Source organism: Apaloderma vittatum, unplaced genomic scaffold (genome assembly GCF_000703405.1).
Source record: "Apaloderma vittatum isolate BGI_N311 unplaced genomic scaffold, ASM70340v1 scaffold28095, whole genome shotgun sequence".
NCBI classification, from domain to species: Eukaryota; Metazoa; Chordata; class Aves; order Trogoniformes; family Trogonidae; genus Apaloderma; species Apaloderma vittatum.
In genome coordinates this window covers 1-16,930 of record NW_009715840.1, presented here as the reverse complement: position 1 = coordinate 16,930, position 16,930 = coordinate 1, and the positions used below count along the sequence as shown (strand labels likewise).

Here is a 16,930-nt window from a genome sequence, read left to right as displayed (position 1 = left end):
CCCCTCTGCTCTGGTGAGACCTCACCTGCAGCCGTGTCCAGCACTGGGGTCTCCCACACAAGAAGGACGTGGACCTGTGGTCTGGAGGAGGCCACAAAGGTGCTCAGAGGATTTGAGCTCGTCCTCTGTGAGGGTTGTTCAGCCTGGAGGAGAGAAAATTCCTTATAGCGGCCTCCTGGTACCTGAAGGGGCTGCAGGGGAGGGACTCTTGGTCAGGATGTGTAGCTATAGGATGTGGAGCAGTGGTTTTAAACTAGAGCAGGGTAGATTTACATTAGATATTAGAGAGCCATTCTTTACTATGAGGGTGGTGAGACACTGGAATGGGTTGCCAAGAGAAGCTGTGGATGTCTCTGCAAGTGTTTGAGGCCAGGCTGGATGAGACTTTGAGCAGCCTGGTCTGGTGGGAGGTGTCCCTGCCCGTGGTGGGGCGGTTAGAACTATGTAAGGTCCCTTCTTTAAGGTCCCTTCCAACTCAAACCATTCTATGGTTATTCAAAAGCTCTGCATCAGCTGGGGGAAGACGTGGAGTGACTCGGTCAGGCGGGCGGGAGGTCACACAGGGTGGGCTGGGAACATAACGGTGCAGTTTGAAACGTGGGACTAGCAAAGCTGGGCTTAGCAAGGAGAGGTTGCCTGGCTTTTCAAGTGTGGGGCAGAGCTCTGAGGTGACCCTGTGGGAGATTTGAAAGTCCACTTTGCATTAAATGACCGGTTTGGTTTAGAATGGAAGCCATGGAAAAGCAAAATTTGATCTGCTCCTAACTAAATCAGTGATCTCCTCTTGCCTTTCAGTTTTTCCTGAACTCCTGCAGGCACTGTTCTTCAGGAGTCCTTCCCAATGAGAGGATCCGCAACATTGGGATCTCGGCCCACATCGACTCGGGGAAGACGACGTTGACGGAGCGAATCCTCTTCTACACAGGCAGGATAGCGCAAATGCACGAGGTTGGTTTTCAGAGGACTCCGGAGCAGAGCTGCTCTTCATGGGCTGAGTGTGCTGGCTGCCATCGCCAGTTGCTGTGACTTGTTTGAGCACACGTTACAAGGTGTGGGGTTGATGGGCCCAGTGAAGCTCTTCCAGTCCAGCTGGAGAAAGAATCCTAAAAATTTGATATTTTCCCTGATACCTCTTTAAAAATAAGTGGAGGGCAAGATGATAGAAATTAAATCTTCCTTTACTGCAGTGTTCTTCCTCTTTCAGAACACCTAAAATCTTATTTCAAGACTTAATACCCTCTTACCATCTCCATTATAAGTGGAAGGTACATATATCTTTTGATGTAGTCAAAGATGACTGTGAGAAACAGAGAACATAGAGATGTAACTTTTAGCTTCAGCTATGTTACGTTGTTAAATTCACAATGAAGTGTTATTTCCTTGAGATTTCTGTTAACCTTGTTCAGGAATGATCCTCAGGGGAGCAGAATATGTTGAAGTTGCAGATGAAGCTGCAAAAAAAAAGAAAAAGCAGCTTGTTTGTAGTTCAAGAATTTAAGTGATTCTGCTTTTCTTGACTGCACGAAAAATGATGCTCAGTGTATAAAGTATCGTTCCTGCACTTGCAAAATTCTTAGTAAACTGCCTTGGACTAATTATTTCTTTTTTTCCCCCTCAGGTGAAAGGTAAGGATGGAGTTGGAGCTGTCATGGATTCAATGGAGCTGGAGCGACAGCGGGGAATCACAATTCAGTCTGCAGCAACATACACTATGTGGAAAGACACCAACATCAACATCATAGACACGCCAGGTAACGACAGTTCTGACCACGATAAGATTGTGATTCCTTCACGTATGAAAAGAAGATAGCGCTGTCTTTGTGTTCATTAGTCACTCACGGGGAGCTAATTTGGCTCTTTCTGTATAGCTGGAGGCTGATTCTGCTGGTTGTTGCTCTTTCAGCAGCTGTGAGAAAATAATTCCTTGTTACCTGTTACCATCTACGAATAACGTTGTTGTTCTTGTTATTCAGGTCACGTGGACTTCACAATTGAAGTGGAGAGATCTCTGAGAGTTCTTGATGGAGCTATTCTGGTCCTCTGTGCTGTCGGAGGAGTTCAGTGCCAGACAATAACTGTGAACAGGCAGATGAAACGTTACAACGTGCCGTTCTTAACATTCATCAATAAGCTCGACAGACAGGGCTCTAGTCCAGCCAGAGCAGTACAACAGTTGAGGTATTGATCATTTAAAATTATTTGTGAAATAATTCTAAACTATTCACATAGCAGGTTAATAGAGAGAATAGTGAAAAATTTTCTTCTGTGGGATCCGTAGTCACCATTTTGGAGGACAGCACCTGACTTGAGGTTAAATCTTAATCTGACCTGTAACAAATCTCCATTTTCTCAAGAAAAAACAAATGTGTCAGCCCAAGCTTGCAGCAACCGGGAGCTGGGGCTTTGGTATTTATTTTGTTGATGCAACTGTATTTGGAGAAAACAGCTTTTTAATGTTTCCCAGATCCTGGTAGCAAACGTGCTGTAGCTTACAGCGGAGAGATGACACAGGGTCGGACGCTTTCTGGTGTCGATGTCGCAAGTTCTGCTTGCGCCTTACCTGCAGCCTGTGCCTAATCTGGTCTCTGACATACACACGTTCATACTCATAAAGGGAGAAGCAACTAATGTAATCAAGTAATTAACCCGAAAGCAGCTTGCACTGCCTCCTTTCCCGTGACGGTTTGCTCACTGTATCTGGTGGGGTACAGAGGGCTGGCAGGCACTCGGGTTAAAATGCAACTAGGCGGGTTTTCCTCACTGTTGGCTGATTTTTGGCACTGTCCAAAGAACAAAGGAGAACGATTTCGTAGGAGCAGGATGCTGCTCGAGGGCCATCTAGATCGTGTATATAGAAACGACTTTTTTCTTCAGGTAACTTATATTTTCTTACTCTTTTTCAGATCCAAGTTAAAACACAATGCAGCTTTTGTTCAGATTCCGATCGGGCTGGAGGGAAACTTTAAAGGAATTATAGATCTTATTGAAGAAAAATCCATATATTTTGATGGCGCGCTTGGGTAAGTTTTGAAACTTGCCTCTTTCTTAGCTGGAGCTAGTTTTTGTGTGGGGAACCACCTATAGTTTCTCTTCAAAGCTCTCCCAAGTTATGGGAGCACGATTCAGTGGGGTCGGGTCAGCGATGGGTAGATGCAGCAGTGTGAAGGGGCAGTCGCCACGCTTGCCACCCTGAGAACCAGGAGACTCACTTCGTAACGGGAGCTGACTGAGATGAAGTCAAGAACCGGGTGAGGTGGTCAGGGTGAGATTGTCAAACAGCTTATCCTGCGTCCTCGCCAACTCCTGCTGCGAGTGGGAAGAAACTCGCTCCTGCTAAAGCGTTAAAGATAACATGTTAGTATTGTCTTTTCCAATATCCACGTCAGTGGTGAATTTTTCTTGGTCAGGCTGCTCATCACAACGATTAGTGAGTGAAAGGTTGTTTCCTGTGGGATTCCTTTAGAGTGGTGATGTTACTTGTGTGTGTGTAGCCAGAGTCTCCGGTATGACGAAATTCCGGCGGAGTTTAGAGCAGAGGCTGCAGAGAGGCGTCGGGAATTGATCGAGTGTGTTGCTAACTCGGATGACCAACTTGGGGAGCTGTTTTTGGAAGAAAAGATTCCTACAACAGCCGAGTTAAAGGTAACTGTTGTGGTTCTTCGTCCTGTCTCTCTGTTATTTCCATCTTTGTCCCTCCCCCTCCTCCCCCACCTAACAAAAATTTCTTGAAGGCTTGAAAAAATTTTGCTGGCTTGAGTTCTCTGCCACACATGTCACCTCCTGCCTGCTTTGCTCCCTACCAAGGGCTCACTCTGAATTTTCTTTTCGATTTGCATCAGAAAGTCTGAGCTTGTGCTTGCCCCTTGAGGGACCAGCAAACGGCTCAGAGGAGCATCTGGCAGTTTTTGTCGTTCTCTGGCCTTGCCTGTGGTACAGCTTGATGGCTGTAGGACTTGCTTGATGTTCTGGAGCCCGTCGTTTGTTCCTTCTTTAGATTGTTTTGTGTCAGACTTGGCGATCCGCACGTACCACAGCGGGTCGTTACGTGGGGTGGCAGTCCCTTCGAGGACTGTAGTGGACTGGTGATGCCTCTCAAGTTCTTGTGGTGTTACCTTTAGTTGGGAGAGGTGCAGAAGCTTGGCTATCCCTGGCGTGATCTCAGCGTGGTTGAGTTTTGTCCTTGACGCACGCTCCGTGCGAGGGTTTGTGTGATGCTTCTTGCTGTTTGCCACCACCTCTGGATAGTGCTGGGAATTATCTTGCACAGGAAGAGAAGGGCAACAAAGGTGGTGAAGGTCCTCATAAGAATAAGTCTTATGAGGAGAGGCTGAGGGACTTGGGGTTGTTTAGCCTGAAGAAAAAGAGGCTGGGGGGAGACCTTATAGCTCTACAACTGCTTGAAAGGAGATTGTAAAGAGATGAGTGTTGGTCTCTGTTCACCAGTAGGACAAGAGGAAATGGCTTTAAGTTACACTAGGGGAGGTTTACCTTAGACATCAGGAAAAATCTGTACACTGAAAGGGTTATCCAAGACTGGAACAGGCTGCCCAGGGCAATGGTCGAATCGCCGTCCCTGGATGTATTTAAAATAGATACGGTGCTCAGGGACGTAGTTTAGAAGTGGACCTGGCAGAGTTAGAGAATGGTTGGACTTCGTGATCTTGAAGGTCTTTTCCAGTCATAATGATTCTACGATTCTAATCTACTGCCCGCTGTTAATAGCTGTTGCTAAGTCAAACATTGAAACTGCTGCGGGAAACCAGTTGTTTAATGCAATTAAATAAAAACCAGAGGTGTGAAGAGCCGGTGGCAGTGGGAGAAGGCTCGCAGGCAGACTGCTTTTTCAACGAGAGCTGGTGTTGGAGCTGGAACAGCTTGTCTTTGAGCAGAAGTGTTGCGCAGAGTCTCCCTGGGGCCCAGAGCCTGCCTGACACAGCCCTTGCTACCTCCTTTTGCTTTTCCTTACCTGCCACTGGGCGCTGACGTTGGTAGTGGAAGAACACAAGCAAAACTGAGACGTGAATGTTACAAGTAGGAGCTGTTTTTCTGGGTGGAGCCTGCTAGTGGTTTGGTGGTTTTTGTTGTTTTTTTAATTGCTTTGGCTATATGATGATTTACTGATGTTTAATGTCTCTTGCTAGAGTGTGCAGGATCTGTATATCCCAGCTTGGCTTGAGACAGGAACACAGGAAGTTTTTTGAAAGTGCCAAGCAAATGTATCTCTTATTGATAACCAGGCATTTAATTATTCTGGTAATTAAATACTATTTTATGAAGGCTGAGCTATCCCTGTTACAAAGCAGCTCTTCTCACTTTGATAAAGGCAGAAACATAATAAGAATTTGAGAGACCTGTAGGGATCGATTCTTCAGCTGGAGGAGGGAATGGTACTGATGTGAACACACTTTATTACTGTAAGAGGTGAGAGATTTTTAGCAGGAGGCTTACTTTTGGTAGCTCCTGGTGGGAGGGAGATCTGTTACCAAGATAAATGTGTCTATTCAGTGGGCTGCTGCTTCCCACTTCTGAAAGCCAATTAATTACAGCTCTGATGGCTATAGGATTGTGAGTGCAGGTTAATTTGTACTAATATGTCCCTGAAGATGGATTTTCTTTCAGTGGCCAGCAGCCAAGTTTCCACTGAAAATATCTTTTTGTGGGAATGATGCTCAGTATCACTCCTAGATTCCACAGTCATCGCATATGATGTTTGCTGAAGATCAGCTGCTGAAGCATCACCTAATGTGCTGCTCTCCGTAATGCTGCACTCGAGGAACTGATGTGCCCCAGGTACTCAGTGGGGCACTCGGTGACAATACTCTTTGTGTGAAAACAAAATTACCTTTTTTTTTTTTTCCCCCCCCTCCACCCCAAGATAATTGTTGATGAGGATAAATTGCAGTCAGGTTGCTTCATTTGAGAACAGGTGCCTGAATAAAAATGCTGGGCATCAGCACAGCTGCATTTCCAGCGCGACAGTATATGAGGACAGGGGCTAGATGAGCAGATTTGTCCATGTAGGAATTTTTTACCTTGTGTCATTTTTGTGAAAGCGCTACATCAACAAATTTAAGAAACCACTGTTCTCTCTGTTGGTTATGAAGATAGCTTACCCACCTGTCTTTGGGGATCCTAAATAACTCCCAGATTAAATGATGTGGTTAACTGTCTTGGCTCACGAGGAGAATTCCATTTCTTTTAGCTGGCCAAAGAAACAAGGAGCTGGTTTTGGTTGGAGAGAGGGTCTCGGTAAGCGTGGGGAGATGGCATCCTCTAGTGGCGGGAAGCGGTGAGACTGAGGTGGCAATCTTGGCTCCAGTAATTCATTGCAAGGAGGGCAAGTGGGTTGCTTCTGTCCACTTTTATGGAAGACAGCTCCGGTCGCTGTTACGGAAGCTACTGGTGCTCAGTTACGCTTTGTGGTGTTGTGTGATGCTTGGGTGAGAGGCACTGAGTAAGTGTGAGGTTACTGTGCGGTTGATTTCTCTCACTCAGTTTGCTGGGAGGTCCTGGGAGAGATTTCCAAGACAGTCGGTGTGACTTTAGCAGGTCTGTAGATAAAAGCATGACAGAAGAACTATTCACGTTAAAGCATTCTTTGTCAAAAAATGGCAATTCATTGAGCATGGCGCCTACCCAAACATCCCTTCCCTTCTGAACTTCCTCTTTTGGGAGGGTTTTCCATAGTTTAAAGATACTGAAGTATCACATCTTACTTCCACACAGTTAAACATGTATAGTTTCCCAACGTAACTCGGTAGGAGGAATGAGACATCTAAAAAAGAAATGAAGGATCCTGACTTTACCAGCAGAGAACGCAGAAACGTTTTCTGAGTGTCTTTTTGCGTTATATTTACCTTAGGCATTTTCATTTTTAAGTTGAATTTGAGTGCGAGAAAAAAAAAAATCTCACACTTCCAGAATTCTGGTGTGCAACTTTTATGGAAAGCTCTTGTGTAGGGAGTTGTACAGGAGGCTCTGTGGGAGCAGCTTCTTTACTCCAGGAGTAGAGATGACCAGCAAAGAGAGAATCTACACTGCTCCTTGGTCAGTAGCGCGTCAGACGTTGTTGCGGCAGCGAAGTAACGCACTGATTTTTTTTCCAGCTTGCAATCAGAAGAGCAACACTGAAAAAGTCCTTTACTCCAGTGCTGGTGGGAAGTGCTTTAAAGAACAAAGGAGTGCAGCCGCTGTTGGATGCCGTCCTGGAATACCTCCCCAACCCTTCCGAGGTTGAGAACTACGCTATCCTTAACCAGGGGTGAGTATATTCACATGCATACAGAGTGGTCTGGGAATCCAGTTGTGAAGTAGTGTAGCACGTAGCAGGAAGTATTGCTAACAAAATACACGATCGTTTGCCCTTTGTATTAAATAGTGGAACCCTAATTTTGCACAAACTTGGAAAACTTAAGAACGCTCATCCCTGATTTGAGGGTTACAGTTTATACCGGTATTTTTAACACGTGTTAAATTTGAAAAGTCATCTGAGGAAGTAGTTCTTTAGAAATTAATGGCCATGCTTACGAGAGAGGAGAGAGCACATCTGAAATGTGTAAACAGCGTTTTATCCTTTGGGCATGTTGGTGGAAGTAGTTGTGCCTTCACAATTAAGAAGCATGAAACCCAACGTTAGAGCCCGTAAATAGTCCTTGGCATTCCAGTCACGACACAGGGGTGGCTGTCAGGTCTTCTTGATGTGCTTGAGTTGCTCAGAGAATCTAATCATAGCTAAGCAGAACCAATGCTGATAAATACGATTTATGACTCTTTCACCCAGTGGCTACCCAACTCTGAGTCCTCACTGCTCCTCTGCCTCTCGCTGCCTCCTACTAACTAGCCTAAAACTTCTCACCTGGCTCATGAGCATCGTCGGAAGAGTTCATACAGTCTCTTTCTTCACTTGCCCATGAGTTGTGTCTTGAGTGTCTAATTAATTGCTTTCATGGCAAAATAATCGGATGATCTGAAGGACTAGTGATATTTGTTTCAGTTTTGACCTCCTTTTTGGGGTCTGCTGCAGTTTCTGTGAGGTACTTTCTGAGCAATTACGTGAGCATCCAGAGGTGTCAGTTAGAAACCTGGGATGCTGAAGGGCCGTGGCACGTTTTGTGGTCAGGCTTGTGTTTAGAGGAGGCTGCCGTGTCTGCTTCATAACACAAACTCCCTCTCCCTCCCTGTTTTTAAGGGATTCTGAGGACAAAACCAAGTTCCGGCTGAACTCTGCTCGAGACGATTCCCAACCTTTTATAGGCCTCGCTTTTAAACTGGAGGTAAGCTGTTAGTGGTTTCCTGTCTAAGGCAGGAAAACCAGGGGGGAAGCAGGGCATTTCCTCCAGGAGCTGCTGGTTGCACTGAGCTGTTGGTGCCTTGTTGCTAATTCTAGGAAAATGCCTTTCATTTTGAGGGGAAAGCACACATTTAAAGCTTTGTATTTTCAGTATATCTATTTCTGTAGGCCTTTTTGATTTTTTTTTTTTTTTTTTACTTGGTCACTGTGTAAATGGTAAAGCTAAACTTTTAAAAAAGCTGGTTTCAACCACAAACCCCCCAAATATATCATATGCTGCCAATTTGGAAGTTTTAAAATGGGTTGTGAGCCTCAAATACTTTATGGTTTTCTTAGTTAAAACCCAAACGTGTGTGGTGGGGGTGGGTTTATTTCATGTTCTAGAGAAAAATCGTATGTTTCTTTAAAGGTGAAAACAATGGGACACGAGAGGGTTGGAGAGGAAAAAATACGGTTTTAAGCAGCCAAGTTGTTTGCCACCTAGAGAGTAGCAGTTCAGGTTTCATATGGAAAATGGCCAGCCAAATTGCTGGTTAACGCATGCCTCTGTTGGGAACGTTAAGGAGGAGTAAAATTGGAAAAGTAAAGAAATTTGTTGGGAGGTACCAAGTTCCATTCCAGAGCCAACTGAAAACTGAGACTATGTTAAAAAAAAAAAGGTTTCATTTACATGTCTAGTGTGTAAGTTCAAACCAGAAACGTTTAGTCAGTCAGTGCAGATGGTGCTTTGAATAATAATGGTCTTGACTCCTGGAATGATTGTATCTGATTTTTAATGCATTTTGATTCCAGGCTGGCCGTTTTGGGCAGTTAACCTATATCCGAGTTTATCAGGGCATGCTGAAGAAATCGGATTACATCTATAACACCAGGACTGGGAAGAGAGTGCGGGTGCAAAGACTCGTCCGTATGCACTCGGACACCATGGAGGTGAGTGTGAGAAGTAACAGCCCACGGGGATTCTGAGCCTTTTGAGCCACTTGTACTAGATGACATTCTCACTTTTTTCCAGCTGTCTCTGAATGATGAGATACATCACATTGCTGCTTTTGTGATAATCCACGCTTGCCTGTAGCACTTAATAGAGCTCTGTCGGAAGCCGGAATGATCTCTCGTGTATTACTTCCACTGGAGTGGAAGGATCTTTGCCCAAGAAGTGTTAGAAAATGGCTTTGAGGTGATAGGTAAAGAGAGCCAGCTGTGGTATTATCACCCTATTCCGTACTTCTGGGAGAAGGGAAATAGGATGGGCAAAATAGACGATGTGGGGTTTTTTTTCCATGTGATTATTGAATGCAATTCTTAAACTAAAAATTGCTTCTCGAACTGCTGCAAATCCCACCCTTTCCTGTTGGGGATTCCTGAACTCTGTAGTTGCCTGAAACGTAGTATGTTGCTTGCTTCACATGCTTAAGCTGGAACAAGTTAGCGTCCAAGCTGAGGTCTCCTTTTTGTGCTTTGAATAAAGAGAGAGAAGATCTACAGAGCCTTTTACCAAAGCTGGAATTTTCAAAGGAGCTTAACTTCAAGCTTTTAACCACAGTATTTATCTATCTTCTTAAAACCAGGTGTGATTTGTAATATATCTTTCCATATTAACTAAATAGTAAACTTCTCTTTCTTAAGGACGTAAATGAAGTTCATGCAGGAGACATATGTGCGCTGTTTGGGATTGATTGTGCTAGCGGGGATACGTTCACCGATAAAACTAGTACTGACATTTCCATGGTGAGTACCTCGTCCTGTCTGTGTGCCTCGCAGGATTATCTTGTACAAGTTTGTTACTGTTTGTGTAGTTTAAGTATTTTTTATTCATTTGCCACTGCAATTATTTTTTTGTGATTGCTCTTTTGTACCTCAAGGAGCCTCAATATATAGATGTATGGGATGCACAAGAGAGATACGTGCCTGTTTACTACGCTTTGGCATCAAGTATTGCTTCAATGTTAGCTGTTAAAAATGGATGCTGTTATCCAAAAGCATGAAGCTACGTATTTGTATACATATTTAAATACATAAGGTTTACAAAATCTGATAGGAAGCCAAGTCTTCTAACTAGCGTGAAATCCGTCTTAGATCTAGGGAACAGCACTGGGAAGTGTTGGAGGTACTGTGGCGGGCAGTATGGCAGGCATTACAGGAGAGCCTTGTAGTAATCCTTAGGAGAGACTTTAATCTCATACCATAACAAAATTACAACACAAGCTAGATAAGTAAAACAGTGGTAACCCCTGGTGATAACCTTGAGTTCTTGTGACCGAACTTTTTCTGGAGAAACAGTGTCCCCAGGTGTAGTGGAAGCCGGTTGTATGATCTCTTCCTTTGTGATTGTTGCAGGAATCAATTCACATCCCTGATCCTGTCATTTCAGTGGCTATGAAGCCTTCCAACAAGGTAGGAGCCTATAAATCTCTCTTTCTGACTGAGTTACCTTCCCTTTGCTGCTTTTGTGATTTCAGGCGGGTTAGCATTGGAATGGGTTGCCAAAGGAGATGCTGGAGTCACCACCTCTGGATGTGTTTAAAAAACGGTTGGACGTGGCACTTCAAGAGATGGTTTAGTGTTAGGGTGGTGTAGGGCTGTAGGTTGGACTTGATCTTAAAGGTCCTTTCCAACCTTTATGATTCTGCGAGTCTATGAAATATGGAGCCACAGACTGAAACGAGCAGTGTGTTAAAAATGTTCTGCCCAAAGAAGTGTTCTGCGCAGAGAAATGCTAAGCAGTTAGTAGGAGAATTTGTGGCCTTTTTGTTGTGTGACTTCTGGGTGTCAGGTTAATGTTTCTTCATGCATGTAATTATCTTTCAGAATGACTTTGACAAATTTTCAAAAGGCCTGAGCCGCTTTACAAGGGAAGACCCCACTTTCAGAATCCACTTCGATGACGAGAGCAAAGAGACCATTGTTTCAGGAATGGGGGAGCTGCACTTGGAAATCTATGCCCAGGTAATTTGGTGAGCAGATTCTGTGGGCTCTGCTTTGGGCTGTTTTTCCCAACCAAGAATTCTCCTTCCTGTCTGGCCAAGACCAGAACCTCTCTGCAGATGGGATAACTGGTGCCAGCCTTGATGCCCGACCTTCTGACTGCGTGCCTGAGCATGCGTCAAGCTTACAAGACGTTTGGAGGTGTACAGCTCCACGTGCTGTACCTTTAGCAGCCTTTGCTTCTAATGAATTTTACGATTACCAACTTCTTACAGGAGGCAGAAATCCTCTGTTTCTGTGTTTGCAAATGTGCCGTTCTGTAATAAGAGAAGATGCAGACAGGAGGGAATAGTTAATTGCAGTGATTTATTTGTTTCTTTCAAGCTGATGTCTCTATTTTACTCTAACACCACAGATGTATCTGAAACGTTGGCAGAGCGAGGAAAAGATGGCTTTTGCCTTGAAAAACTCAAACTTGAGTAAAATAATGCTGTCTGCAGAATGACAGTGAGTAATCTGGAACATTTTGGGGAAAAAAACCCAAACACTAAGACCCAAAAAATCAATCCAACCTCAAACAAAAAAAAAAAAAGGATAACCCTGAATAAGTTTCTGGATTCAGAAAGATCTGTAGATAAAATAGTTTTCGATGTATCGTTCCAATGGAACAACTCTGTGTTTCATTTTGCTTTTTTTTCCTTTTCTTTTTCTGCAGCGAATGGAAAGAGAATATAGTTGCCCTTGCACCATGGGAAAGCCAAAAGTTGCCTTTAGGGAGAACATCGCTGCACCTGTGCCGTAAGTATTCTTTCTGGTAACAGTTTGGTATTTTTAACACATATTTTGATGCAGAGTTTTATTATGTAGCAGAGAAAGTGCCTTTGGCATTATCAGATCAAAACACGATGTGCAGGAAAAGTTTAACTGAGGAAGGACTTATGGTGGCGTGTCCACCCTCAGCGACTTCTCTGCCCTCCCTTCAAACCCTTATCACAGCATTTGAGCTTCTTCCGTTGCGGTATTGGGTGTTCCACTATTCCATCGTGTGTTCCACTATTCTGTTGGGTGTTTCACTATTCCAACGCGTGTTTTGGCTGACGGCTCTCCTGTGTTACCTCAACGCCGTGCCCTGGGTGCCAGAGAACTGTCATTTGCCAGGGAATGATCTCCTGTGGGCAGAAAATAAATCTGTAGGAAGCGGGAAGGTGGTCTCTTTGATCAGTACTGAGTGGGAACTGGCTGCTGTAATTCAGACATACCTGAACAGTTTGTACCAAGGTTGCCTGAACACCAGCAGCAGTGCAGGGGAAGCACCGTAACACTGTGACCTATCCAGACACCTGAAGCTGTCAGCCTGGGTTGTGTTCCATGCTGCTGCAGCTATGTTTTTCCTTCGTCTTGGCAAGTTTTGCAGCTCAGGCGCGTTTGCATTGGATTTTACCTCTCTTCCTATTCGTGCTGTTGGTATTTTGGGGTACCTGTCCTTCACCAGACAAAGCACTTGTGAAGAACCTGTTCTTTTGTTCTGCAGTTAGTTAGCTACTACTTCTCAGGATTTTTTTTAATAGAAAATTTAGGAACTAAACCACTTCCTAGGGTAGGAAGAAGTGAAACTAGAAGTGGGAGTAAGATTTCCAGTTACCAGGGGATGATTTATTACAGGAGATTGCACAATTGAGAACTTTTCTTTCCAATATCCTGCATTTTTCTTAGGAAAACACTTGCTCAGATTGCAAAATGGTGATGGAGAAGAGCATACTATGTCAATAACTGTTCTGAGAAACAAAGTTTTTGCTGCTTTCTTCTGTGGGCTACTGGGATGGACAGTGCCTCTGTGTACTGGTCCACCGCCACTGCCCTCCAGCCGGAAGGCACTTAGGCAGCCTCGGCTGCCAGCAGCTGCTGCTTCCCTTCATCCCTGGCCAGTTTGGCAAGAGCATTTCCCAAGAGGAGAGGCTTGTGAATGACCAGTGTATTGAACCTCTGCCATTCCCAAGAAGCCATTCCCAGAAATAGCTGAAAATTACTGTTTGCTGACCCAAGTTTGGAGACCGTTGTCTCCTGCTCTCGGAGGGTCAAGAAGCCAGTAATGCCGAGAGGTGAGTGTTGCCCCAGTGTCACCCTGTTTGCTCACTGACCCGCAGGCATCAGGTTCGTGAATGCCCCACCACCTGCATGTCCGAGCTGGAAGTTGCAATCTTAAAACAACAAAAAAGGCTTTTTAGAAATAAAAAATTTACCTGGGACACCATTTCATGAAGCAGAATCATATAGTCAAATTCAAGAGATTCATCGCTTCTTTTCTGGAATGACAAGATGAAAAAGGGTGAAACTGGTGCTTCCCCCGCCTTAAAAGAAGTGAACCTCAAAAAACTCAAATCTCTTTGTTTAAAAACTCTGATATTTCAGACAAAACAGGCAGGTTGTGTTAACAAACAAAGCAGGTGGTACTTAGTCACTATAACAAAACACAAAGATACTGGTTTGTATTTCTGAGAACTCCAGAATTGCATTTGAGAGGCTGAATGGGAAACTTAAAACCATGCTAATTCCTCCCTTAAAGAAGCTTGATATGTCTCAACTTCAGAAACTCATTTGGGAATGGAACACCCTGATTGTACAGGGTGTCAGTTTAACCCAAATAACCTTAAATAAAATTGTCAATAGGGTAAGATTTGGAACATGCTCCAGAGGCCTCACAGTGGATGACAAATTATCAGGATTGCGTGAGAGACAGAATACACAAACAGTAGGTTCCAGGGCCAGTGTATATCTGTTCTTCAGGGAAAAGAAAAGTTAAAAAATTACTCAAAAGATGACAGCTGGTTTAGTTTAATAGTCTACCATCTGCCTCATCCTTAAATTCATCTGGTTTGTTAAAGGGGGTTTTAAAATCTTGCTTGTGCACAGCCCTGCAGCACCTGTGACTTGCTTTCAGCCAGCCATCAGAGGGAGCAAAACCTTAACAAATCATGCTCCCAGGAGGAGTTTCTGCTCTCTCTTCCTCCCCAGAACTTCATGGGAATTCGTTCTGAGTAGCAAAACATTCGGGCTCTGCAAGTCTGTTCTGAAGACTCCTGATACGTTGGGTTTTCTAAATTCAAAGTCCTGCTTCTTTGCCCTAGTTTACATATTAAATTTCCTTGAATTTGAAGTTGACCATCCCCCTAGGAGTTACTCTTGATTCTCCAAAGAGAACAGAGAAGAACTGGGAGAATCTATAAAATTCTATTTATTTAAAAATAAAACCAAGAACTTTGCTCTGATGACTTGTCTGAAAGCAAGTTCCTTGATTAAGCCCATTCCAGGCAAGAAGTCTGCAAGGCCTGTTGCTAATGACTCAGTTAATTTGAATAGCCAAAGTGAGATTTGCCAGTTGTTTTTATTTCATAGCTTAGGGTAGACCCAGATCTGCTTGTAACCACTTAGAAATAATATAAAATAAAAAATATTTGGGTGTTTGTCATGCTGATATAAGTGTTAAGAGCTCAACTTAAAATTAATTCTAGCGTCATCTCATCACCCCACCCCCCAAAAAGGGGAGCAGGAAAGTAATATAAAACTGTAATCACCGTGATGACCGCCCTAGTGGAAGCATCAATTTTTGGTAACTTAATAAGCGTAGCATACTGCTCTTGCCAAGAAGACCCAGCTTCTATAAGCAGGAATTATGGAGAGGAGTAATAACCGAAAGAAACACTCAAGCCATCAGTGAAAGCCTTCATGGTTTGCAAGAGGGCAGGGACTGGTGGAACGAAAACCAAACGCTGGCTTAAAAACAAACCGGACCAAGAAGTTCAGACACAATGGAGGTTTCTTGCCTAAGAAAGTACCTGCCCCAAGTGCTTATCTCCTAAATACTGGTTTTATTGCACGCTGTTCCTGGTAACTTACCACTTGCTTCACACGTTTAATTTGGGCGAGTTCAAACTTAGTGTTTTCAGTTGAGTTCTGCCATATCACATAGCCGGAGGCAGCCCACGCCAGCAGGCGGACTGGCTCCATTTCTGGGGACACGTTGCCATGGCTGTCTGGCAAACAAAATAAATAATCTACATTAAGCAAGATTTATGGAGTTGCAGCCCTTAACAGCATCTTATCACCTAATAGTGCTCGGTGCACCAAAGTCTCTCGCTGTGTCACAGATCCTCCATATAATCTTGGAAGAGCTGCAATATCACTGCTGTGTTTTCCCCCCACTTTCTCCTAACGTATATTCTCTCTGCGTTCAGAGCAGGGCTAATGACCTGATCCTCCTCCCTCCTGGCTGTTTCAGTAGGGATTCCCATATCAGTCGTGGACCACCACTAGCACCGTGGCTTCTGGCCATGGAAGATGTTGTCTCCCAAACTTCCTTCTTGCCCAGACCCCTTCTTTGTACCTGGTATGTTTTCTGCCACAAGCTCTTTGTCCAGGCTCTTGATTCGGTCATAGAATACTTTATCTGCTTCGTCTGCGTTCTTAAGTTCTCTGTCGAGTGTGAATTGCACATCTGGAGCAGTGCTTTTGGTGCCCAGGTGATAAAGAACCTCAGCGGTGCAGTTAACAGTACTGTCCTGTTACAGAGTTAATTTCTTGTATGAATATTTGATTAAATGCACGTATAATAGTGGTAATTTGCACCTCTAAAATGTGGGGGGTTTTCCTTACATAGTTGCCGTTTCCCCTGAGTCTGGCCCGTAGAGATTTGTGATGATTTCATACAACGTTAAATTCACAGTATTTCTGTGAATATACTGTAAGGGCAGTTTTCTTTCTGCAGTGATGGGAAAAGCCATGTTTGTGGTGCAGAATGTCACTTGTGTTATTCAGTTGGGAATAATTGTTTTGGCTCCAGTCAGTTTGAAATTGAATGACACTGCAACTGTCCTTGGCATCCCTCAAGCGTTCTCTTGTTGTCATAGTGGCAGCAGGTGTTTGGGGTTTTCACGATGCAAGAAATGGGGGTTCCCTTTTGGTAAAAGTGAGCTTTTTTGGGGGGGTAGGGTGGTTCTAATCTGCTGTATAGAAAAATCTGAAAGACACCACCAAGTGTTATTAACTAGTGCATCCGCCTAGGTGTGTCAGCTGGGATCAGCAGCGTAAAGCGACAGCTTTGTATTACTCATCAGTACTGGCAGCTTCTGCCCACGGAGTATATTAATTAAATAAATCGGAACTCACTTTGTCAAGGACGTCTTCTAACACCAGCTCCAGATGGTACTTATGCCCAACATCATCAATGTCCTAAATAAGGAAAACATTAAGAACATGAATTTTGTAAAATGCTGAAAGACTTTGCACTGTGGAAAAGTTTCTAGTTACTGTGAAACCCACTGCGGCAGTGCCATTCCCTGAGCTAGGGTATTCTTTTATTTCTTCTTGCTGTGTTACCATCGCTCATTTAATATGCACCTGATCAGTATTTCCTCGTCCGTTCCTAATCTCCTATGCTACTTAACTGGCCTGTTTGGCTTCCCTGTATGGCTGTGTGCAATAATGTGCCACCCAGTTAGATACTGAGCTACGATCTTCATTGCGTTCCTTATATTAAGTCAGTTTTGCACTTTATTACGGATTGTATCGTGCCGTATAGTTTTGGATATCTCCAGTAACGACTTCAGCAGGCGGGGTGGTTTTGCTCTGACGCCTGTTGTAGCAGGTTTACCAGCAAACCCAGGTCAGTGGTGACAGGTTCGGTCCCTCCTGGTAGCGACCGACAGCCCGTCCTCCTCC

At 44.1% G+C, this 16,930-nt stretch overlaps 2 protein-coding genes across 2 annotated transcripts; one reads left to right on the top strand and one right to left on the bottom strand.

The window, feature by feature from the left end:
* Window positions 1–795: 795 nt before the first annotated feature.
* Window positions 796–12,017, top strand: GFM1 (G elongation factor, mitochondrial 1; the record flags this gene model as incomplete). Its single annotated transcript, XM_009869317.1, has 12 exons — window positions 796–948; window positions 1,619–1,751; window positions 1,974–2,178; window positions 2,904–3,020; window positions 3,492–3,642; window positions 7,107–7,261; window positions 8,189–8,273; window positions 9,083–9,220; window positions 9,917–10,018; window positions 10,628–10,684; window positions 11,099–11,236; window positions 11,931–12,017. Coding segments are annotated over 12 exons (1,521 nt in total), but the record flags the coding sequence as incomplete, so codon positions are not given.
* Window positions 12,018–12,288: 271 nt separating this feature from the next.
* Window positions 12,289–16,441, bottom strand: LXN (latexin; the record flags this gene model as incomplete). Its single annotated transcript, XM_009869316.1, has 5 exons — window positions 12,289–12,384; window positions 13,456–13,518; window positions 15,110–15,246; window positions 15,597–15,771; window positions 16,379–16,441. Coding segments are annotated over 5 exons (534 nt in total), but the record flags the coding sequence as incomplete, so codon positions are not given.
* Window positions 16,442–16,930: the final 489 nt, after the last annotated feature.